Here is a 24,353-nt window from a genome sequence, read left to right on the forward strand (position 1 = left end):
AAAATGTGAAAGTTTTATTCAGAAATGCTACCTACAAATGGCAGTTTGTTTTTAAATAAAAGCCCAAATAAAGTGACAGAGGAAGCAGAGAATAAAGAATAACTCCTTTTCAACCTTCATCTTTGTGCAGTACAGAGATGCTTGTGTTTGCGTCCTTGACGGGTGGACGCACTGAGAGCTGTGGTCTGTCTGCCCACTTTCGGTTCTGGAAGGAGCTCTGCACTGAGCCCAGAAGGGTGCCTTTCCTCCGAGTCAGCTCAAGCCCTTCAGAGCGGCAGGAAGGTTGTCATGGGAGAGTCCAGAAGCGTGGCTGGAGGGTGCCATGGGGGGCACGAGGGCTGGGCACAGACAGCAGTGGAGGGTGTGGTGGGAGCCTGGATGGGGGCTCTGCATGCAGGGGGTGGGACGTGTCGTTCTCCAGGTGGTTAGATGGCGTACCCCTCTTGGTTACGCGCCACGGGGATGGGGTATAAAGAGTGGTGAGGGAGTTTTGCAGGATCAGAACTGGGTGTTACTGCTTGATTCGGCCCTTCATTCAGTCAGTTTGATGGAACGCCTGCTGTGTGCCAGGCACTGTCCTGAGGCTGATGGGGAAGAGACCTGTGGCCCAGAGAGGGGAGAGGAAGACTTCCCAGAGGGGTTAGTCCAAGCAGAGACCCCGTCAGTGGCTCTGCGGCACCCTCACACTGCAGCCCCAGGGTCGAGACCCTGCTCTTCAAGTGCTACAGTGTCCACTGCTTCCAGCACCTTCCCTATAATGGCTGGAGCAACGTGCGGTGGGATCCTCCTTCAGTGGCAGCTGCCCCCTCCTGAGCTCCCCGCTCCATCGGTGACGTTTGTGCCTTCTAAAAGCCCTGGCGGTGGGGTGATCACAGACAGCCCCTTTACAGGTGAGGAAAGAAGAACCAGCGTGGAGTTACTGAGGGCGGGCGGCCTCTCCCTGAGTAGGCGGTGAAGACTTATGCCCAAGCCAGCGATGGGGCTGCACGTGAGCCTCCTCCAGTGTGTTTGCTGAGTCCTTGTTTCATCCGTGAGGAAAGTACTCTGGCGGCTAATTGAACCTCGAGAGCTTAGATGAGCCTATTGATTCAGTGCAAACTTGCAGTAAAAATTTAAGGAGTCCGTAATGGATTCTTCAAGACGGGGAGTCAACATCCTGTAATTTGTTGGTTCAGTTTGTCATGCCTAGTTTAGGCTAATTTTGGTTTGTGTGTTTTTACATACTTGATCTCATTTATGCATCACCATAAATTTTTGCATCATATTTCCTGGGTTCCCATCACAGCCCTTTCTCTGTTCTTAGCCTGTGCCTGAGAGGCAGCATTCACTAAGGGATTCTCTCTGCTGTAACTTAATCTACATGTCTTTTTTAAAATTATTACTTTTAATTTTCATCAAAGTATTGTGTGCTTATTTTAGCAATACTGAACAATATAGAGAAGTTTCAGAAAGAAGAACTACCCATAACCATAACACTCCACGGTGACTACTGTTGATATTTTGAGAGTGTTCCTTTTTATGATCATACTATTTCTGAAAAATTATACACTGCCCTTCTCACGTATATTTTTACTTTACACATTCATAAATATTTTTGATGGATGTGTAATATTTCACTGTGTGGGATAATCCCTTTGACATTAAGGTTGTTTCTGGTATTTTAGAATCATAAATAAAAATGTGATGCTCTCAAAAAGAATAAAATACTTAGAATTAACATAGGAGGTGAAAGACTTGTATGCTGAAAACTACAAAACATTGCTGAAAGACATTAAAGAAGACACCAGTAAATGGAAAGCCAATGTGTGTTCATGGATTGGAAGACTTAATATCGTTAAAACATCAGTACTGCCCAAAGAGATCTTCAGATTCAATACAATCTCTGTCAAAATCCTAACAGTGTTTTTTTACGGAGATAGAAAAATTCATCCTAAAATTCACATGGAATCTCCAGGGACCCTGGATAACCAAAGCAATCTTGGAAATGAAGAACAAAATTCTTAATTTCCTGATTTCAAAACTTACTGCAAAGCTGCAGTAATCGAATCAGTGTGGTACTGGCATAAAGACAAACACATACACCAATAGAGTAGAAGAGAGCCAAGAAATAAACCGTCACAGGTATGGTCAAATGGTTTTCAACAAGGGTGCCACCCACTCTGGGAAAAGGACAGTCTGTTCAACAAATGGCGCTGGAAAAAGTGGATATCCACATGCAAAAGAATGAACTTGGACCCTTATTTTACACCAAACACAAAAATTAACTCAAAGTGGATCAAAGACCTTATAGGAAAACATAGAGGAAAAGCTTCATGATGTTAGATTTATCAATGATTTTTTAGCTATGACACCAAAGCACAGGCACAAAAAGCAAAAGTAGATAAATTCGACCACATCAAAATTTAAAACTTCTGTGCAGCAAGGGACACAATCAACAAAGTGAAAAGGCAACCCACAAAATGGGAAGAACTATTCGGAGATCATCTATCTGATAAGGGATTAACGTCCAGAATTTATAAAGGACTCCTACAGCTCAACAAGAAAACAAGCCGTTTAAAAAAATGTGCAAAGGGTAACTTCCCTGGTGGCGCAGTGTTTAAGAATCCGCCTGCCAAATCCACCTGCCAATGCAGGGGACACGGGTTTGAGCCCTGGTCCGGGAAGATCCCACATGCCACGGAGCAACTAAGCCTGTGCGCCACAACTACTGAGCCTGCGCTCTAGAGCCCGCAAGCCGCAACTACCGAGCCCGCGTGCCTAGAGCCTGTGCTCCGCAGCAAGAGAAGCCACCACAGTGAGAAGCCGGCGCACCTCAATGAAGAGTAGCCCCTGCTCGCCGCAACTAGAGAAAGCCCGCAGGCAGCAATGAAGACCCAACGCAGCCAAAAAATAATTAATTAAAAAAAATAATAATCCGCCTGCCAGTGCAGGGGACACGGATTTGATCCCTGGTCTGGGAAGATCCCACATGCCACAGAGCAACTAAGCCCATGAGCCACAACTCCTGAGCCCGCGTGCTGCAACTGCTGAAGCCCACGCGCGTAGAGCCCGTGCTCCACAACAAGAGAAGCCACCGCAATGAGAAGCCCGTGCACCGCAACGAAGAGTAGCCCCTGCTCGCCGCAACTAGAGAAAGCCCGCGTATAGCAACAAAGACCCAACGCAGCCAAAAAAAAAAAAAAAAAAAACAGTGCAAGGACTTGAATAGATATTTCTCCAAGGAAGATATACAAATGGACAGTAAGCACATGAAAACATGATTAACATCACTAATCATTAGGAAAATGCAAATCAAAACCGCAGTGAGATACCACTTAACACCCACTAGGATGGCTACTATCAAAAAACAGAAAATAGCAAGTGTTGGTGAGGATATGGAGAAATTGGAACCCTTGTGCACTGCTGGTGGGAATGTAAAATGATGCTGCCACTATGGAAAACAGCATGGCAGTTCCTCAAAAAACTAAAAATAGAATTACCATACTTTGCACTTTTGGGAATATACCCAAAAGAACTGGAAGCAGAGACTTAAATAGGTATTTATATATTCATATTACAGCAGCATTATTCACAATAGCCAAAAGGCAGAAATAGCCCAAGTGTCTATCAAGGCATGGATAGAACAAAATGTGGCATACCCCTATAATAGAATATTATCCAGTCTTAAAAAGGGAAGAAATTCTGACACATGCTACTACATGGCCGAACCTTAAGGACACTTACGCTGAGTGAAGTAATTCAGTCACGGAAGGACAAAAACTGCATGATGCCATTTATATCAGGTACCCAGAGTAGTCACATTCATAGAGACAGAAAGTAGAACGATGGTGGCCAGGGGCTGAGAGGAAGAGGATGGGGAGGAAGTGTTTAATGGGGACAGATTGCCTGCTTGGCAAGATGAAACGAGTTCTGAGGATGGATGGTGGTTATGGTAGCACAACAATGTGAATGTACTTATGCCACTTAGAGCTGTACACTTAAAAATGATTAAGATGGTAAATTTTATATTATGTATACTTTAGCACAGTTTTTTTTGGTTTTTTTTAAAATTTATTTACTTATTTTTGGCTGCGTTTGGGTCTTTATTGCTGCGCGTGGGCTTTCTCTACTTGCAGCGAGCGGGGGCTACTCTTCGTTGCGGTGTGCAGGCTTCTCATTGCGGTGGCTTCTCTTGTTGTGGAGCAGGGGCTCTAGGCGCACGGGCTCAGTAGTTGTGGCACGCGGGCTCAGTAGTTGTGGCTCGCGGGCTCTAGAGCACAGGCTCAGTAGTTGTGGCACACAGGCTTAGTTGCTCTGCGGCATGTGGGATCTTCCCAGACAAGGGCTCGAACCCGTGTCCCCTGCATTGGCGGGCGGATTCTTAACCACTGCGCCACCAGGGAAGTCTCAGCACAGTTTTTTAAATAAATATCTTTTAAAATGTGATGCTCACTCATGGCTACTGCATTTTTGGAATGGACTCCCAAAAGTTAAATTACATAAACAAAGGATCTTTACATATTGCCAAATTATTTTCCAAAAGGATCAGAATAATTTATAGATTTGTTGGCAAGGTTACAACATGCCTTTACCAGTATTAATTATAATTTTTTAAATTATTGCTGATTTGATAGGTGAAGAAATACTTTTTTCATATAATTATTGAGCGGTTATAGTTCTTTTGTAAACTGAATCATTTGAACACTGAGGTCTCAGTGTTTTTCTAATTAATCGCAGTATATTATTAACCTCTTGTAGTTATAGCATTTATACTTCCTTTTGATTTTTGGAGGGAACATACAGAAATTTGTAAATTTTTTAATGTGAGGAATATCCCCTCAAGGTTTGTCCAGTGTTTTTTAATCATCCTTTTCTGGCTTGAGAATTGATATACTCACTTCCCTTTTCTTCCCAAAGCTGTGGGGATTTGTGGGGGGTATGATTTGACTTTTTAAAAATTTAACTGTGTTTGTTTTTTTATTTAACCCGTCTCAGATTTTATTTTGGTAAGACTTAAATTGACTTCTGCCCACATATAGCCAACCAGTTGTCTGAATAATCTTCCCCTTTCCGTGGATTTGAGCTTCCTTCCTTATCCAAATATTACATTTGTACAACTACACTCACTGTTTTGGGAGCTGTTGCTGTCTGTTCCAAGACCTGTCTCTTAAGCCCAAATCACACTGTCCTTCGTTCATAAGCTTTATAGTTGGTAGGACCAGCCTTTCTCATGAGAAGTGTTCTCATTCTTCATGCTTTTAATTTTTCCAAGTGAACTTGAGAATTATTTTGTCAGATACCCAGAAAAATAAGGAGACTCCTCTGAATTTTGAATGGAATTGCTTTAAAACTATAAATCAATTTGGGGAAGTGTTAACATCAGCTTATTTATAGTACGTATGCTTCCAGTCCCGAAACACACCTTATCTTTATTTGTGCAAGTCTTTTTTTTTTCTCCATATTATTTATCTGCTTGTTTGCTTATTTATATTTTAGAGTATGTTTCATCAGTGATTTCCAGATCACAGACTTTGAGTCCTTTAAAGAACTACTTTATATGCATAAGGCTGCAAAACAGCATGGGGGAAAATCACTAATAAAGTTGAGATCCTTTGATCTGAGATCATTAGGGAAAATACATCAACAGGTGTCTTCACTTTTTCTTTGACTTTAACCTGTATATTTTATACAAAGAGTCTAGGAGTCTTTCCGTGTTATTTCTGCATTCCACTCAACAGCACAATCTTAGGACAGGCACATTTCCCCATCTCATCTCATATGAAGTATTAAACTGTTTGAGAACAGGTCCCTCTGTTTTTAAAGTAAGATCTACAGTAAGCATCTGCTTCCTGACCCCTCACAGAGCCCCCTGCAAGCCTCGATCCTTAATGCTGAGTTCATCTGGCACCATTTCCTGCGTGAGGAGGTGATAGTTCTGGGAGAGCCATCCTTGCGCATCTGGTGCACCCAGAGGGTCAGCAGCCAGAATCTCGATTCACAATACCTGACTGGGAGCACAGGCTGTGCAGACAGCAGAGGAGCCAGGCAGGTGGGAGGCCCATCACATGACACCCACTCCCCATTGCTTGTTATCATTTAATTCGTGGCCAGCTTTGGAACCCAGCAGCTTCCTTCAGCTCTGCGGACGGGGGCAGGGGTAGGATTTGGTTTGCTTTCATTTATTTTCTTAATGGCTATTGATACACATAGTAAAACCTACCTTCTTACTAACGTAGGGGAACTTAATAAGCACCCCCAAACAATTGTAGCACTTCATTTGCTCATTGAAATGTGTGGAGTGCCAGCCCACAGATGTACTGCTAACCCCGGTCCATTTCAGGTGTTTCTTACTGTTGTGTATTATGTTTAGAAACCAAAGGGCTTTTTGGTTCTTGTTCACAAGCTGGGAAAGGGGGGGGTGGGGGGGGCCGAGGGGCGTTGTGTGAGAATTTATAGAAAGAGAAGACATGGTTTGGACAAACTTAGTTGTGTGTGTGTGTGTGTGTGTGTGTGTGTGTGTATGTGAAGGAGTGAGTAATTTTTTTCAGTTCTGCCTGGCAAAGAGGTTTTTCTCATAGCTTATTCATTTTCATTTGGAGCTAGTAATAGCACTTCTTTTTGTAGGGAATCATCTCTCCAGCACACACGTACACCCCCTCCCCAGGCCAGGATACTCCAATTCAGAAATGATGTCCTTCTTCTTCAGCTTTTCACATTAACCTTTTTTGAAGATAGGAAATTAAGATCTGAATAATAGCTTTTAATACTAGACCCATTTTAAAAAAAAGTGAAATATCTTTTTTTAATTAAAAAATTTAATTTAAACAAAACGTAAAAAATTAAATAAAAGTGGTATGTTGACATCTTTAAGGTACAAAAATAAACACTTGCATTCTATTTTATGACTTTAACTTTCACAGCCAGGTGGTATAAATAACTTTAACTTACAGCACTTTCTACCTATTAAATTTAAAGAAGCTTTCATTTTTCATATAATTTTTTAACTGAATTTTTCCAATAAAAAAATTAGATCCCGAAAAAGGTGTTTGAAGATTATTAATTCGTAACTTGGTAGTAGGAAAGGTTGAACAAGAGTCCAAACTGATGAATTGGGATTGTGTAATATTTGGATAGCCAATTTGCTTTAAAAAAAAACAAAACTAGGTTGCCAAAATACTAAATATGATACAGATATTTAAAGTAATTAGAATAGAAAATAGGAGGTGGCCAGGTGGGTATAAGGTACCAGTGAATTTGGGGTACCAGTTAGAGAAATGCTAAAATTTAAAGTTCATGTAGACACACATGCACACTTTTTTTTTTTTTTTTTTGTGGTAGCTCTCTCAGAATCATGTGTTTATAGTCTGGCCAGGGTTGTGGCCTCAGTCCTGCCCCTTAAGAAATGGGATCTTTGCCTAAAAGTTATTGAGAAATGAAGACTGCAGAAAGCCAAAAAATGTCCAGGCTTTTCATGCACACTGACAGCCAAACAGAATGCTCTTTCCATTTGCAGTTTTTTTAGTGTCATTTTAAGTTGCAGCTTCCGGCCAATCAGCGAGCCCCGTGCCTGCTGACATCACGAACCAGCCAGTTCCCTCCAGCTGCAGAGAGCTTCAGTTTGTCTTTTTTTTTTAAACTAAAATGGAGGCTGGTTTCTTGCCTTAAGGAGTACATTGCCTTTCCCGCTGAAGTCTAGATGTTGACATGTAATAAAGCGGGCAGCAGGATGGTGGTGGATGCGGCCAACTCCAATGGGCCTTTCCAGCCCGTGGCCCTACTCCATATTCGAGGTAAGTTATTGTGTGTTTCACTGAAACGGAACCTTCTGTGGTTAGTTAATAAATGGCTGTTGTGCTTCAGATAAGAAAAGCAGGAAGTCCTTTCTAGTAGAATTCACCCCGTTTTGCGGCAGACCTAACCAGAGGAGGCTGGGTGTGTCACTGCAATTTGGCATTTTACGAACTACTTACAGAATTTGAGTCTTGAGAGAGGCCTTGCATGCATAGTTCAAAGCTGGTTTTTCTGCTTTCTGCTCGCTCTCCCATCCCCCTTTCAGAGCCGTGCTGATGTCAAAGGATGTGAAGTCACTGCCCGGGGAAGGCATTGGGCGGGGGGTAGGAAGGAGAGGCGGGCGGCACGCCTGGCCAAGTTGTCCGTGCGCAGAGTTTCTGTTACATCTGTGTTGCTTAACACCCTGAAGGTTTCACCGGGACACACGTCTGAATTAACGATGAATTGCAGTCAGAAAATATGCAGAAATGATTAGAAAAGAACTTCTTTAAAAGGATTGTTTTCGTTCTTGCCCTGGAGCCTAAAAGAGAAATAGATTCGTGCTTTGAAATATTGGAATCCGTCGTGGGTCATAATTTCTGAGCTGTTAGCGTTTTTATTGAATAGTAGGAGATACTTTGCACTTAAATAGGCTTTGTATTGACATTTGCCTTTAAAATTTTAAATGGCAACAAGTTTTCGATGAGTGTATAGATCACTTTTAATAATTACAGTTTGCCACTTGTAGTTTATACGGAATTGGAGTTCAGAATTTAGCTTAAAACACAATTAGCATAGTAATTAATAATTATATTAAAATATAGGTATCAGGATAATCATATACTTTTTCTTAGCATTTAAAAGTATTTGTTATACAAATTTTTTGTTCATAATTGGGTGAAGTAGAAAATGGATGTTAAGCTTCATCATACCACTTTAAAATTTATACAGTATCACAGCTCTGTCCCTAACAGAACAGTTCTGTCAGAATCTCCTTTAAGGACCCATGTCAAGGAAGGGTGGGGGCAGGATCTCTAGGTGACTAATAGTCTGTATGACTAAAATACCAGACAAGATTTTTCAGATCCTAGGGTGTTTGCAGATAAAGGAAATAAAACCACATGAATACCCAGTCTGTTGGAATAAAATGGGTGTTGCTTTTCTCTCCAAACCCTCTTGAAAGAAGCTGTCGGAAATTAATGTCCACAATGACCAACCTGTAGGTCACATTGTTTTGTAGTGCACCCAGGAAAGAGCAAATGTTGACCACAGATGGCACTCAGGTATTTTAGTTGCAGGAGCCAAATGGGCAAAAACAAAATGTAATTGTGTTTCGATATAAGTTCTTAAATGGTGACTGACTAGCAAAAAGAAGACTTTATAGCATATAAAATGTGTATTTTGATACTTTTAAGGTATCTTCTTATAAATAACAGATTGTTTTAGTTTGAGTTTTCTGATTTCATTAAACATTTAATGTACTAGTCATTTTTTGAACTTTATTCTGAAATGGAATTGTTTGATTTTATATCTTATACCACACTGTTGTTGTTGTTTTTAATTCCAAGACTTTACTGTGACCAATTTGAATTTTTTTGCTGTTGGTTGAGTGGTTGGTTGCTGTCTAATTGTGAAGGGAAAAAGTAGTGAAGCGTATTAACCTAAAAGAGACTTGAGATTTTAAGAAGGGGTAACCTTTAGGGCCTAAAACTAACTTCTGGGTCAAACAGTGAACTAGCTAAAACTTGAACGCTTGATTTACTCATCAGGACTTTTTAGAGCAAGCATGTTAATGTGTGGTTTAGCAAAATTTATTTTGTTTGTATTGGCTTTTAGAGTCTTGATCAATTTAATATCCACTATGCATCTCCTCTGTATGTCCAGTGCTGAGAGTCCCCACCCCAGAGGAATGGATGGTTTAGTGGGAGACCCACACAGGGGCCCTGGTGCAGGAGGGGCACAGGAAGAGCTGACTCTGGGCAGGTGGTAGGACAGAGAGCAGGGGCTGATGTAATCGTGATGCTGGGAAGGGGAGGGGGCAACACTGAGGCTTACCACCGACTCAGGGTGCATTTAGAGAAGAAGGGTCTTCCGCACAGAGGTAAAGTCACCAGCCCAAGGTCACTCAGCCTGTAAGTGGTAGGGCCAGAGTCCAAACCAAGGCAGTTAAACAAACCAAGGCAGTTGTTTTGTTTTGTTTGGAATCTTTAAAAAAAAAAAAATTTTTTTTTGTTTTATTTTAAAAATAGAAATGTTGGCTGCTTGTAGAAACTTTTGCCACAGGATTATAATAGCGGGTTTTCCCCAGTGTCTTATCAACATCCGTGCGTTTCAGTGGCCCCTGGTATATGACAGTTTTTGTGCCTAGGGTCCATTTCTTCATTCATTTTACAAATATTTGTCAAGTCGCTACCACCACGTGCCAAGCAGGAACCTAATTCGGAATATGAAGCAAGCCCTGTGGCCCAGCTTTCAGAGTTTACAGTCCCCTGGGTGGTGGGGCAGTCAAGTGAACAAATCAATCAATACGATCACTAAACTGATGAGTAGTCCCAGTCGGTTTGATATTTGTCTCCTATTACATATTCTAGAGTTTGCAGTTAATATAGTGAATTAGCATATCCTAAAAAGTCCAAGTGTGACAGGAACATGTTGCTGAAAAGTCTAAACTTTTCTGTCTGTAGAAGGAGAAGGCGTCACCTGGAGGAACTTGATGGCTGTAAATTTAGCTTGATGACTTAAATCCTGTACTTCCAGGGCTGTCCGAGAGAACTGTCTGCGATGGTGGGAATGTCCTCTGTGCTGTCCACTACAGTGGCCCCTGGTCACATGTGACTGTTGAGCCCTTAAAACGTGGCTACTGCAACTGAGAAACTGAATTTTTAATTTTACTTCATTTTAGTTATTTTAAATTTAAATAGACATGTGTCTAGTGGCTGCTGTATTGGACAGCACAGTTCTAGACTGGGATCGAGAGACTTTTTCAGAAAAGGCTGGAAAGTAAATATTTTTGGCTGAGAAAGCAGCCATAGATAGGCATGACTGTGTTCCAGCAGAGCTTTATTTACAAAAGCAGGAGGCTGGCCAGATTTGGCCCGTGGGACATAGTTTGCCCACCCCTGTTCTAGACTATTCCTTGAATTGTAATTGCCTGTTAAGTATAGTAAAATATATTTCACTTCCAGAGCCAGGTTTAAGGCAAGAATAGCCAAGCCAAAAAAGATGTTAATGGCCAGAGAGGAAGAGAGCGACCTCCATCCTGTGCCAGCTGGCTTTTACTCTGGCCTCAAGCAAGTTGTTAACTGCTCCGATCTTGTAGTCGGTTGGTGAGTCCTGTCTCTGAAAGACTGAGGAGTAACCTCGGCCTGGTGGGGAGCTGGAGAGCAAACTATTCTCCGTGTAAACCCATTTTTCCTGGGGAATGGAAGTCTGATTATAGAAGAGTTTGTTTTCTCACAAGTGTTCCTGAGTCACCAATTCAATGAAAGTCTTTACCTTTCCAAAAAAATTTAGAAAAGAACGAGCAGGGGGCAGTGCAGGGTGTCAAACCCGAAGGCTTCCTTTCCCGCTGCAGCCCATCTGGTGACTTAGCCAGCGCTGCTAAGCACACCTGTGCACATGCCACAGTGCACTGCTAGAGTTCACCAGGTGTGGACACTCCTGCGTGATTAAAGTCAGTGAATGTTGTGATGATGCTAGCTCACTCTTCCCTCATTCCAGAAACTAGAAGGAACTAAAATGTCCAGACACCTAAATCACAAACCCAAAGAGCTCCTCAGAGCTCTACCGATGTATCAGTCCAGCTCAAGGTGTTTGCTGCACTAACATCTGTGTGTTGTGTAGCTGTCACTGTCTATGAGGCGGCTTTTTAGAAGTACACCTTTAAAGCTCCCTGGAATGAGCCTGTGTGAAGTTGTTTTCTCTTGTCATTCCTGCCAGTGAGGAAGGAAACCAGAGTAACAAATAACTCTCTGGGGGGTGCATGTCTGTGTTAAAGCCCGCACAACTTTTGTTAATTAGTCTTCCCGGAACTGATCATGACTCCTGCCTTGCAGCAAAAGCTAAACTCCTAGAATTTTTTCATTAAAAGATGTTAATTGTGTGGAAGAATGAGACAAAAGTAAAGAAGCAAGGTTAGTAGTCAAGAAAAGGGTGTGTGTTTTTGCATCTAGGGAAGGACCGTGTCTTCGAAGGCACAGAGGTTTGGGGTACGCCCTGCTCCATTTCCACACATCAGGTAGCACTGCAGGGTGGTTCTCCTCCTATCCGACGGCGGCCTGCCAGATGTGATGCGCTTTTGTGAACACTGCCCGACTTGTTCCTCCCAGCATTCCTGCCCGGGAGGTCGGCCGGATGCATCCTAGTCACTCCTCCCCAAGGTTACCAGGCTGTAAGGCCAAGTCCAGGGCCCCTGCCCCTGTGTCAGCTACATGTCCCCAAGCTGCTGCTGGTGGCCGTCCCAGAAGGAAAGGCAGCCACATATGTCATCTTCTGGTATTATCTTTTTGACCTTTTTTGGAGACCCAGCTAAAGCTGGCCTGCAGTCTTTGGGGAGGCTCTGGATTTCCAGGTGATAAGATGAGACAAAGCACCCTTCTGTCAGCCCAGCTCCTGGCCATGCAGAGCATCCCAGACCAGAGGCCGGAGCAAGGGGCCGGTGCAGGCAAGACCTCTGTCACCCACATCTGCTTCCAGACAAGGCCCACCTCACCTCCTCTTCCCTGTCAGATGGGAAAAGTACCACCAAGGATGCGGAGAACTCCAAAACTGGGGTAGTTTCTCTCACTAATGTACTCAAGGAAAAATCTTTCTTATTAATCTTGGAAAGACGTGGCTAAAGTGCACAAGGACAAACTACTACAGCAAGAAAAATCTGGTTTTGTTTCAGGCCCTTGAATTATTCATAAATCAAAAGCCCCTCTAGTTAAAAAGAAAAGCTAAAGAGATGTAACAGTCAAATATAGTGAGTGAACCTGTATCAGATCTTTGTTCTAAAAACAAAACAAAGTAAAATCAAGCCTGCAGAAGACATTGGTCGAGTGCAGAGCGATGTGGGACGCTATGGAATTACTGTTAGTTTTAAAGGGATTGTGATTTGTAGGCACTGTCCTCATTCTTAGGAATTGCAGACGGAGGTATTTAGGGGTGAAGTATCATGATCTCTGCAACTTATTTCAAATAACAAGGAGAAAAATAAATGTAAAGCAAATATGCTAATATGTGAACAATTGGTGAATCTGGGGAAGTGGGTATACAGGTGTACACGTTGAATACAAGTACTCAGCTTCTGTGTAGGTTTAAACTTTTCCATAATGTTTGGGAGAAATGTCTTTAAAATGTTCTGCTTTAGAAAAAATGTGCAAAGCACATGTAATTACTTAGAAATTGTTTCCTAAATAGTGAGCAGTGGTCTTTTATATTCAAGTTTTGGCTTTTCCTGTGTTTTTCCTTTTACTCCATTGCTGACAAATTAGTGGCCAGTGAAATAATCAGGCGGGGGCTTGGTCATCCCAGGTGGGGTGAGGTTGAGACCCTGTAGCCCAGTGCCTTATTGGTGGCCTCCTGCAGCCAGCACGGTCCCCTTGTTGCTAACTTGTAGTGACTGCACAGACAGCTGCACCATCTTACCGAACGGTGTTTTTGGGACATACACCTTTTTTTGATGTTTATTGGCATTTTTATTGGACTTTTAAAGCATAACAGTTTATGGCACGCTCTTAGGTAAAAAACAAGGTTCCCTCTGAACTTGAGAGGCAGGGTGCTTAGTGGTTAAGGGCGGGGGGTCTGAAGCCACAAGGCTGGGTTCGGATCCCTGCTCCCACCCCACCACTGGTTAGCTGAGCTGTCTTGGGCAGGCTAACTCACTTCTCTGCTTGGAAATGGGAATGAAATGGGGATAAAAGGACCTACCTCTCTGTATTTTTATGAGGGTTAGTTAAATGAGTGCATACACACAAAACGCTTAAAATGGTGCCGGAGTGTTGTAAGACTATGGGAAGTGTTAGTGGTTGCTGTGGTTATCGTCTCTTTTCTAGGTCACTGTGGTAATTCAGAGCCCAGCATCTTAACCACAACTTATTTTATTTTTCCGCTGCTGTATTACCTGTATTTGTTCATCTTGAAGCTTATCTGTCTCTGTCTCTGTCTGCTCTCTCCCTCTCCCATTTACCAAGCCTCTCTTCTTGCAATTTGCTTGTCATTTCACCACCTGGAAGAAATCAGTATCATTGATGATCCTGGAGTGTGCACTGTGTTCTGCTTGTAGACTGTGTGTAAAATTACCTAGTAAGGTGATCCAAAGTCTCTCTAGTCAGAGTGTACTTACTGACCCCCTTTCAGGCTTTTCACTCTCAGGGATCTAGTCTGTTAATAAGAAATCAGCATTTAATACATTCCTCTCCTCACCCCATTTTTAACTCTTTTGAAGAAAAGTGTTTTAGCATAAGATTCATAAGGAATTCTACTTTTAGAAGTTAGAGATTTTATCTGTGATTAGTCCCATATAGGGTGACTTCACTTGTCATTTCCCCTTAGTTGTATTTAAATGCAGATGTTGCTTTCTGATGCTTTAGCAACTGGACTTCCAAAAGTTTACTGTCAAATTGTCAAATCCCATTACATTAAACTCCTGAATTCCTTTTTTGTGTTGGGATTTTTAAATGAAGAGATTATTTGGTGGGACTTCCCCAGCGGTCCAGTGGTTAAGGCTCTGCGCTTCCAATGCAGGGGGCACGGGTTTGATCCCTGGTCAGGGAACTAAGCTCCCACATGCTGCACGGTATGGCCAAAAAAAAAAAAAAAAAAAAAGATAGTATTTGAACTAAGTGGGATCCAGACTATAACCTTATACCTTATTGCTTCAAGTTTTAATATTGTGATATTTTTAATAGAGCTTGAGCTGTTTCACCTGTTTGATTAGGTTTTTCAGTCTCTGCTTTGTCGTTGATGTGTGTGAACTTCGTGTATTACATTTGGATTTTTATCTGCTGGTTGTGTTATTCACCAGCAATGTGTTCTAATTATGGTATTTTGACTTATAAAGTTATGAAAATAGTAATGTTTCACTCTAGGGAGCAAGCCTAGTTTTCCTAAATTGCTGGTCCTTTATTCTTCGTAGCCTTCAAGGAGGAAGAAATGGGGCGGGGGTGGTCTGTGTATGTTTGCATTTGTAGATCATTTTGATACATATACAACTAGAAGTTGTTTTTTTCACCTTCAGGTAGTAGGCCAGGCTTCTCTAGGGGTGGTATATGATAACCTTGTTTTCACAACTCTGAAGCTGTGACGATATCTTCAGCATTTCCATAGGGCAGTGTTTGTAGGTGCGGTCATTGGGCCCCTGGAGTCCCTGAGATACTTCCAAGGGATCTGCAAGGTCAAAACTGTCTTTCCAAGACTGCAAAGGCCTTTTTTGCCTCTTTCACCGTGTGGCCGTTCGCCCTGATGGTGCAAAGGCAGTGGTGGGTAGAAGAGCTCCTTGCTTGGAGTACGCAGTGGTGTCCAGCTAGAAACCAGCGTGTGCTCCACCACGCCACACCAGTCGGACCTAAGACCATCCTTGATGAAGCATGAAACGTTAGGGTTGGTAAATCTCAGCTCTTGCAAACACACCTTTTAATAACATTTTGTGGATGATGTGCAGAGTTCGCACAGAGCCCTCGGGCACACTGCAGTACGGTGGCAGTCTCTAGGAGCACTGCACGGTCGTGTGAGTTGCAGGCTGAACTAGCCACTTTTTTCAGGAACATCATTTTTATTCAATACTTGAAAGAACAAAAGACAGACAGATTGGGTTAGTAAGACCTGAATATTTGACGTTTGCTTTCTCGAAAAGGAATGAAGGCAGCCTGTCAATTCAGGGGAAACAGCAGTGACACTATTTGTTGCCCATGATAAAATTCAGACTTGCAAGCAAAAATCTGAATTTTGGAAAACGTGTATCCGCCAGCGTGAACCTGACAGCTCCTGGTGCTGACGGCTCCTGGTGATACTAACAAACAGGGCTTCTTGATGTGAACGGTGGAAGATCTGCATGACTGCATGCCATCACATTCAGTGATGCTGCAAACATGCATGGGCAGGAGACACATTGAAATTGCAGGACACATCTCAGGGTTTGAGGTCACTGAAACATCCATCAATATGGTTCCAGATTCCATGGTGCAACTAATCTTTAAGAAAGTACCACTTACTGAATGTTAGCATAGAATCAAAGAAGAATATCGACAATTTTTTTTAAAAGCCATTGAAATACCTCCCGTTTTCAACTAAACATGTCTGTGAAGGCTGGGCTTCTTTTCATATACTTCAAGCAAAATACCATATCAAACAGATTGAATACAGAAGCAGAAATGCAGGTCTACCTGTCTTTTAAGCAAGGCTTTAAAGAAATAGGCAGAAATGTAAAACAGTGTCATTCTTCCTGCTGTTTTTTTAATGAAGTTATCCTCAAAATGATATTTATGTTAGCACGAAATGAGTCCATTCCTCTCATCTTAAATGAATTAATAAGTAAATGTTTTAAACATTCTCTAATCTGGTCATTATCAGTAGGTAGAACCCACGTGACCTAAGCTCTTCAGGGTCCTCCAGACTTTTTTAGAGGACATGATCCTGACACCAAAAAAACTGAAGACCCTTGGCCTAGGAGAGCTCTCTAGCATGAGCAGGATGTGACCCTGACCCTGTTTTTTACCAAGCCTCTGTATTTTTTCTCTTCCTACCTCAAAAAAAAAACTTCCCAGATTAACTAGTCAGCTAGTAATGTAAACAGGTCTCTCAGGCCACAGTGGGAGGTGATAACTCCACCCAGCGTGTGGGCAGTGGAGTCACCCCAGGACCCGGGGCCTCTCTTTTGGCCTTAGTCAGCTTCCGTTTATCTTTTTAAAAAAATCCATATGTGAATATAGCCACTTTGAAAATTTTTTTTAATTACGAATAAAACTAAAATTCTCCCTAGCTTTATCCCCAGAATCAGTCTCCTACCTTTCCTGGCATCTCAGAGCAAATTGTTTGGAGTTTGCTGTATATCATTCCACATCTCTGTCTGCGTGTGCGTATTTTCACATTAAATAATGTAAATATGGATTTATTTATTCACTGAAAGTATACAGTATTTTTTTTTTTCCTTTTTTTTTTTTGACACGCAGTGTTCCCGGACCAGGGATTGAATCCAGGCCCTCGGCAGTGAAAGCACAGAGTCCTAACCACTGGACCGCCAGGGAATTCCCTGGTTTTCTATTTCTTAAGAAAAAAAGTTGACATTATAGCAGTTTTAGAAAACTAAACTTCTCACAAGGTCTTAGCATCTTGATAGCTTTCTAAAATAATTGCTGATGTTCAGAGCTAGTGTTACGTTATATTATCCTGAATTTGTACTATGTATACATACATTACATAAACTCTTAAGTGTGGTCTTCCGCGTCTTCCTGCTAATTTGCTTTAAACTTTCTTGGTGGACATCTGGGAGGAGGCAGGAGCTAGAGGAGCACCTGCCCTGTGCCTGGGCCATCCCAGGGACCATCGCAGACACTTAATGCCCAGAGCCGGATGGGAAAGAAGCTCTGTGCTCGTTCTACAGACATCAAAAACGAATGTCCACGAGCAGACCTGACCAGATAGTGAGTGACAAGGCCTGAAGAAACCGTGCACTGTTTGACTAGAACTTGGACCACTTCTGCCACACCAAGCTGCAGGAAATGTGGACAGTTCTGTGTGCCTGAGGCCTGGTCCCGGGGAGACATCTCACTTGAGAGAACGTGGATGACCCTTCTTGCCTGCTGTTTAGAATATTTTACTAGATGTTGAAAACGTTGGGATTTTGTCAATTTAGTGACCCCCCCTCCCCTTCCCAAATTAGATCTAATCGTACCAGAATCGAGCTAGCGGACTCAAGGCGAAGGCCTAACAGTGTCGCTTACCGGGTCACTGGTGTCCTTGACTGTCTCCATACCTTCCTGAGTCTGCGAATGCATTATATTTTAAAATGCGTTTGATTAAATTACTTATTTTCAAGGGAATTGAAAGAAAGGAGCTTAGATTCAAATTCCAGCCTGCTGTCCCTGAGGACAAAAGTACAGGATAAGAATGAGCAGATTCCTCCTTTTCTCTTATCCTTAGTTAAGAGAAATGCTATGCTAGTAGAAAACTTGAGTGACTGTCCAAGGAGTGAGGGTTTTTTTAAGACTTTAATACAGATACTTTTTTCTTTGCAATAAAGTCACAAATGACATTATATTGAAGAGGTGTTATTAATCTTAAACAAAGGTTAACTTAAGTTTACACTTTAAGCCAAAGTTAGACTTGTGATGTCCTGAAATGTTTTGCTTGTCTTCTTCCTCTCTGCCTACTTCTTCCCCTTAAGCACTCCTTTCTTATTTTGTCTCATTTATTCTCCAGAGGAGGCCATCAGATATTTAAACTGACCTTTTCTAAGGCATGTAAACTTTCTTGGGTTGACTTTTCTTATTCAAATAGTACAGTATCAGTGCATATGAATTCTGGATTTTTCACTTCTAAGTGTTGTGCATCAGTTCAGTGTAAACTTTCAAAATTTTAACCTTGAATTTTTGCGTTTAATTTGGTATGAGTTGCAATTATCAGTATCCAATTAAATAAAGGTAGACTGTCCTGCCTACGTAGATTAGGAAAATACCTTTTGGGGGGTATGCGTGTGCACATGCACGCACATGTGTTTCTGTAAAGCCAAATACCAACTTATAAAAAACAGTTCAGTCTCCAGTCTTGTTGTTTAGTATATAGGCTTAATCCTTTGCTTATTTGAGCCTTTCCTCTATTTTAAAAAAGGAGGAGAGCCTTTAAGTGAAATGTAAGCTAAACTTGGAGCCCCTAAAATAATTTTTAAAACTGTACATCATGTTAAAAATATAAAGGGGAGTTTAAGAAGCATATTTGGTAAAGTGTTCTTCGTCAGGAAACAGGGACTTATCAGCCAGTTAATAGCCTTGACTGTGACATCCAAAGTAACTGAAACACGCTGCCCAGGTAAATATTTATACCAGTTAGGAGTGTGCAGAAATGAGGCACAGCAGCCCAAGAGCCAATGCAGCTCAGGCGTCTGCCATCCCTGTGTGCTTCCTTGCATACTGTCTGGTACACCAAGCATTACCGTAATGCATTTCTTACAGAGTTTTTCAAAATTGTGTGGCCTTAAGAGAGATTGTTTAGGAAGACCAGTTTCCTCGGAGCAGTTTGGTCCTCCCCGTCTGCAGCATGGCCGAATAGCCAAAGGAGGGTGGAGACGCTTGTCTGTCATTAGCGCCCAGGAACTTTTTTCATCTTCAGACCTCCTTGCAGGTGTTCATTAACCATCCTATTTCCTATGAGACAGCAAACAGGTATTATTAGTCCTATTTTTACGGCTGTGGAAGCCAAGGCAGAGAGGTTCCCAGACTTGCCTAAGGTCAGAAGGAAGAGCTGTTGAGTTTTCTGACTCACAACTCCGGGCTCACACCTCTCTGGATGTGCACAGGGCTGCTCTCACAGGCTCCTTTATCACAGAGATCTGGCCACGCAGTACTTTCTGCTCTCAGTTTTTCACAGCGGTGTAGAGTGCAGTGCAGCTGAAACCAGGTTAGTTGATCTTATGGTGTCATCTAGAAAAACAGGAGATGCAGATTCTGGGTCATGAAGGTAAGGCTGTACCTTGGGGGTTTGTGGGTACCGATGAAATTAAGTCAGTGGGGCCTAAAAGTGCACCCACTTGCCCCTTAGCGTAGCCTGGAAACTCCCGTTGAAGAAACATGGACTCGGGGACTGCTTTCCACTTCGTTTAAGGAACTTGTACATCCTGAAAGATTTACATTGAAGCTGCATTTTCAGCATAGCTAATGAGTATTTCAGTGCTGAACATAAACTTAGTACTGGTAAAGATTCCTCATGAGTAATTCTTTGAATTTAGAACAAAGTGAGATATATTGTTCTATTGGTAGTAATAGAATTTGGAGCTTTTGGGCTGTAAGGAGGAGAGACATTCTTTATCTGAAAACTGGCTGTTTTAGTTTAGGCATTTGTCCGAGGGGAGACAGTAGTAAAGACAACTACTTCTTGATGATGTATACAACTGAGGGGATGTTTACATTGTAGTTTATAAAAAGCCTGTGAACTCATGTTCCTGATTTTCATAAAGCCCTACGATACTCCGTGTGTGTGCTCTTGTTGACTTCAGTGTTGGTAGCGTAGCCGCGCTGCATCCTTTGTTGTGCCACATAAGGTTAAAAGTAAGACCAAAATTTTTAGTTAACTGAGTTTGCTTCAAAGGGAAGGAAAACTTTATGGAATATACCTAACAGAAAGGAGAACAAAATTTAGCTTTGACCTTTTGCCTTACGGCCACCTAAAGCTTTGTCTCATTCCCTTGACAAATATTTGTAAATCACCACCTTGGTGGTTGGCACTGTGCTGGGCGCTGAAGGTGATGTCTGTGCACCTTCAGACTGGCACCAAGGAGGAGGGAGCGGGCCTGGGGGCGGGGGCAGGCCTCCCAAGAGAAGTAATACTTGATAAGCTCACTGGTGGTCCCCGGTTCAGCGCACTGGGGAGTGTGTTGTGAATGGAGTGTGGCAATGTGGTGAGAGAAATGCTGGGAAAGGGTTCAGGTCAATTAAGTAGCGTCTCTTTGTGGACTGATGAGTGGAGTACGCGTCAGCGAGCAGTGGATGAGGAGGCCACTGCAGAGTGTGCCGCCCCCGCTGGTCCTCGCGCAGGGAGGGAGGGCCAGGCTACTTCTGTTACGGCTCCACGGTGAACCTCAAAGACAGGCGGGAAACTAAAAGTGATACCTTTGTTGGGGGGACGCCAGGGTTTTCACCGTGCGTGTGTGTGTGTGCGTGCGCGCGTGTGTGTTTGAACCCCGTAAACATAATACCTATTCAAAAACGTAAAAGAGAGGCAGAGCATTAAGAGTAGAGAGCATATGTGATTATTGATCTTCACGGTCAGAATCAGAGGGTACTGTCTTTCTATGTTTCTGTGCTGTGCTCTTAGTTAACTGGCTAGAACACAGTATGGAAAGGCCACGATCATGGATTTGGATTTGAGACGTGACCAGAGGTTACCTTTGCCGGTCCTTGCCCAGCCTGTTTACGTGCACACCCTCACTCGTGAGGGCAGCAGAGCATGGAATGCAGGAGGATCGGGCAACTCAGTCACCCTCCACACCCCAACCAGGGCCTCAACTCAGATCATCTGGTTCTGATTGAACTGACCTTTCATTGTTGTGTTTCATTTTGTTGAATGAACCAGTTTTGCTGTGCTTCAGGTATTGTCACTCTGCGGTCAGCCCTCTTTCTTTCGTGTGTGTGAATGGTAAGGCTGCCAAAGCCAGATCTGCTGCAGACCCGAATTTCAGCGTCGTCTTCAGCAGAGTGTGTTTTCAGAAATTTCCAGGGCAGGAGGGGGAATTTAAGAAGGAAGTTGGGGAAGGTGAGGCCGAATGGCTTTGGGTTTCCTGGTGGCACAAGGGGAGGCCTCTGCAGAAGGTTGAGGGGCAGCGGTGACCTGGGACGTGTGAAGGGTGAGAGGGAGCTGACCGGACTGGTGAAGTGTGCTGCGGCCTGCAGGGCGCAGTCAAAGGTGGCAATCGTGATCATGATCCCTTAGTAGAGATATGCTTTGCAAACACTTTTTCCAAGTCTGTGGGTTGTCTTTTCACTTTCTTGATGGTACTGTTTGCAGCAAAAGAGTTTTTAACTTGGATGAAGTCCAGTTTATCTAATTTGTCTTTTGTTGCTTGTGTTTTTTGGTCTCTTATTTAAGAAATCATTGCCTAATCCAAAGATTTGCTATGTTTTCTTCTAAGGGTTTTATCATCTTATCTTAGCTCTTACATTTGGTCTCTGATCTATTTTGAGTTAGTTTTTGTATATGCTGTTAGGTAAGGGTCCACCTTTATTCTTTTGAATGTGGCTATTCAGTTTTCCCAGCACCATTTGTTGAAAAGACTGTTCTTTCCCCATTGAATGGACTTGGCGTGCTTGTTGAAAATCAATGGACCGTAAATGTGAGGGTTTATTTCTGGACTCTATTCTGTTCCATTGGTCTGTATGTCTGTACCACAGTCTTGATTACTGTAGCTTCATTGGAAGTTTTAAAATCAGGAAGTGGGAGTCCTCCAGCTTTGTTCTTCTTTTTCAAAATTGTTTTGTGTTCAGGATTCCTTGCATTTCCATGTAAATTTTAGGACAGTTTGTCAGCGCTCCTGGCCTCTCTCAGTAGCCTTGTCTGGGCTAGAATCGGTTAGATCAGGACAGTGCAGTTCACACTCTGCCTGGCAGTTCCTCTGACTGAGGGAGAACTGGCTGTTGTTGGAAGTCTGGGGCCATGGGACTGATATGGTCTAGTAAGAACCCCCAAAATGTTTAAGTTTCTGAAGTCTTGGGTTTTGTCACAGAAAGCTATTTGAATTTTGTATTCTGTTTCATAATTAATACTGTTTAATTTAAAGATGTTTAACATGATTTAATTGCTTTGTAAAACTGATATTCCAGGAAGGGTATCGTGTCTACCCCGTAATAAACATGCACCGCCCCCCTCGCACATGCCCAGACCGCATGCCCCAGTTTAAAAGGCCGAGTTGGGGGAAACCCGCCCATTAGAGCTTTTGTGTTTGTAAAGGTTGTTTCTTTGACCGTCTGCTGTCTAACCTCGCCAGACCCAGACCCCAGGCTGGCATCCGTCCACCTGGGTGAAGTGGAATTACCTGATTGTCAGTGTGTCGGTGTCTCTTGCAAAGCTGCCATCCTTTTCTGTTGATTCTTGAGGTGGATTTAGACCTGGTCAGTCTTGGCCATCAAAAAGATTCCTACAGGATGAAACCCGTTTCATTCCCTAAGTTATCATTTTTTGGAAGATCAAGTTCTTGGCCAGGAGTGCACTACGTAGTTTATCTAGGTTCAGATGTGCCGAAGGTGACAGCCCAGGATCAGTCATTTCCAAATGCCTGCGCTGCTCTGGGGCAAGGCTTTTACCTGTCCAGGCAGAAATAAAGATGATATAGTGTGTGTCTCTCATAAAGCTAAGTTTATTCAACTTACAGGTCTATCTATTCTAGGATTGTCTTTTGTGGTATTAAAATATCTTTTATGATTTGTTTAAATGTTCCTATTTGTCAGTTAGGGTGGTAAGCCAATGTCAGTCTTTTAAGATTCCTTGTGAAATTTTACTGGTCTGTGAAATCTGAACCCCAGAGCATCATTTTAAGCCACAAATCCCAGATTTGTACCTTGTTTACATTTGGAATTACCACATAATAATTCAGACAATTTATGTAACTTAAAAGTCCATTTTCTATTTCCCTTATATGAAATGTCCAGAACAGGCAGATCCGTAGAGACGGAAAGCAGATTGGTGGTTGCCAGGGGCCGGGGGAAGAGAGACTGGAGGGGGACTATTTAAAGGGTGCGTGTGTTCTTCTAGGGTGATGAAAAAGTCTTGAAACTAGAGAAAGGGGTTAATTGCACAACATTGTGAACGCACTAAATGCTACTGAACTATGCACTTTAACATTGTTAATTGTAGGTTTTGTGTGAATTTCTCCTCAACTTTTTTAAAGCCATTTTATTCAATGTTGTAATTATATATGAGCCGGAAGGTGGGAGGGGGGTGTATCAGGTTATATGAATCCGGGTGAGCACAGGATATATGCTTACACACACAGGTATATATTATTAATTTGTATCTCTAAGCATAATCATTAGAAGCTCACTAGGTAGACAGACTTTCTGCTTTGGGACAGCAGAAAGGTTCGTGTTGATACTCCACTGAAACGCGAAGGTGTTCTTTATTCTCACCTCACAAACGATCCACATTCTCCAGCTTTTTGCAACCTTTCACCCTGGAAAGTTGAAGTTTTGAAATCACCTTCAGGAGAAATTGGAATAAAGTTCCTCTTGATGCTCTGTCTGGTGGCTCTGTCTTAGTGTTTACTGGGACGCCAGCCACCAGGCTGGAGGCAGTTGGCAGTGTTCTGTCCTGTAACCCTTGAAAGGGGACCGTGATTTGTCCTCCCCTGCCCCCAAAAGAGAATGGAGGGAAGGGAAAGACCCTACATTATTTTTAAGTGAGAAGAACCCTTATTATAAATTCTGAGTACAGCGTAGTAGTTGTTGTTGTTTTTTAGACTTTCTCTCCTTGATCGTTCCAGAAGGAAACGCACAGGAGGGAAACTCTGGGTTAGGGCCCCGCCTGGACTAGGGGTTCTGGGGCAATCTGAACGCTCACCACTGTTCAGGTTCCTTAGTTTCCTGAAGTAATTGAGCTTGTCACCTTGCCTTCATTTAAAATACTGATTGTGCTTTACTTTTAACAGTTTCAAGATCTCATAATAAATAGTCCACGAAGGTGGATTTGTTTTAAGGAAGGCGATTTTCCACCTAACTTTGACTTTATGTTTGTAAATGTTTTGAGTTTTGTCAGTGTTTAAATGGTTTTCCGTGCGTCAACCCTGACCGCAGAGGGACAGTCCCAAGCACGCTGGTCACATGGAGGAGGAATTCACACATGGCTCCGCCACCGTCACCACCAGCCCCCCACCCTGTCACCCTTTCATGTTGCCTTCCAGTTGTGTCTCCCCACGAGCTGCTAGC

The 24,353-nt window shown here is 42.7% G+C and overlaps 1 protein-coding gene and 1 long non-coding RNA gene across 11 annotated transcripts in view; one reads left to right on the forward strand and one right to left on the reverse strand.

The window, feature by feature from the left end:
* LOC115867229 (uncharacterized) overlaps nucleotides 1-8,045 on the reverse strand; it is a 31,703-nt gene extending 23,658 nt beyond the window's left edge. For all 3 annotated transcript variants that reach the window (XR_009563199.1, XR_009563200.1, XR_011377276.1), the window contains exon 1: nucleotides 7,950-8,045. This is a non-coding gene — a long non-coding RNA (uncharacterized lncRNA). The remainder of the gene's footprint in view (nucleotides 1-7,949) is intronic.
* The window catches only part of PPP2R5C (protein phosphatase 2 regulatory subunit B'gamma), a 131,603-nt gene that overhangs the window by 29,870 nt on the left and 77,380 nt on the right, over nucleotides 1-24,353 (forward strand). Inside the window, exon 1 of one of the 8 annotated variants that reach the window (XM_030883357.3) lies at nucleotides 7,563-7,769. The exons of 4 other annotated variants lie outside the window; for them this stretch is intronic. In XM_030883357.3, coding sequence (XP_030739217.1) covers nucleotides 7,676-7,769 — 94 coding nt within the window. In that variant the 5' untranslated portion in view covers nucleotides 7,563-7,675. Of the gene's footprint in view, nucleotides 1-7,562; nucleotides 7,770-24,353 lie in introns of those variants that run through there. 3 more of the 8 variants (XM_030883360.3, XM_060295300.1, XM_060295299.2) reach the window with 3 other exon arrangements.

Source organism: Globicephala melas, chromosome 2 (assembly GCF_963455315.2).
Source record: "Globicephala melas chromosome 2, mGloMel1.2, whole genome shotgun sequence".
NCBI lineage: Eukaryota > Metazoa > Chordata > Mammalia > Artiodactyla > Delphinidae > Globicephala > Globicephala melas.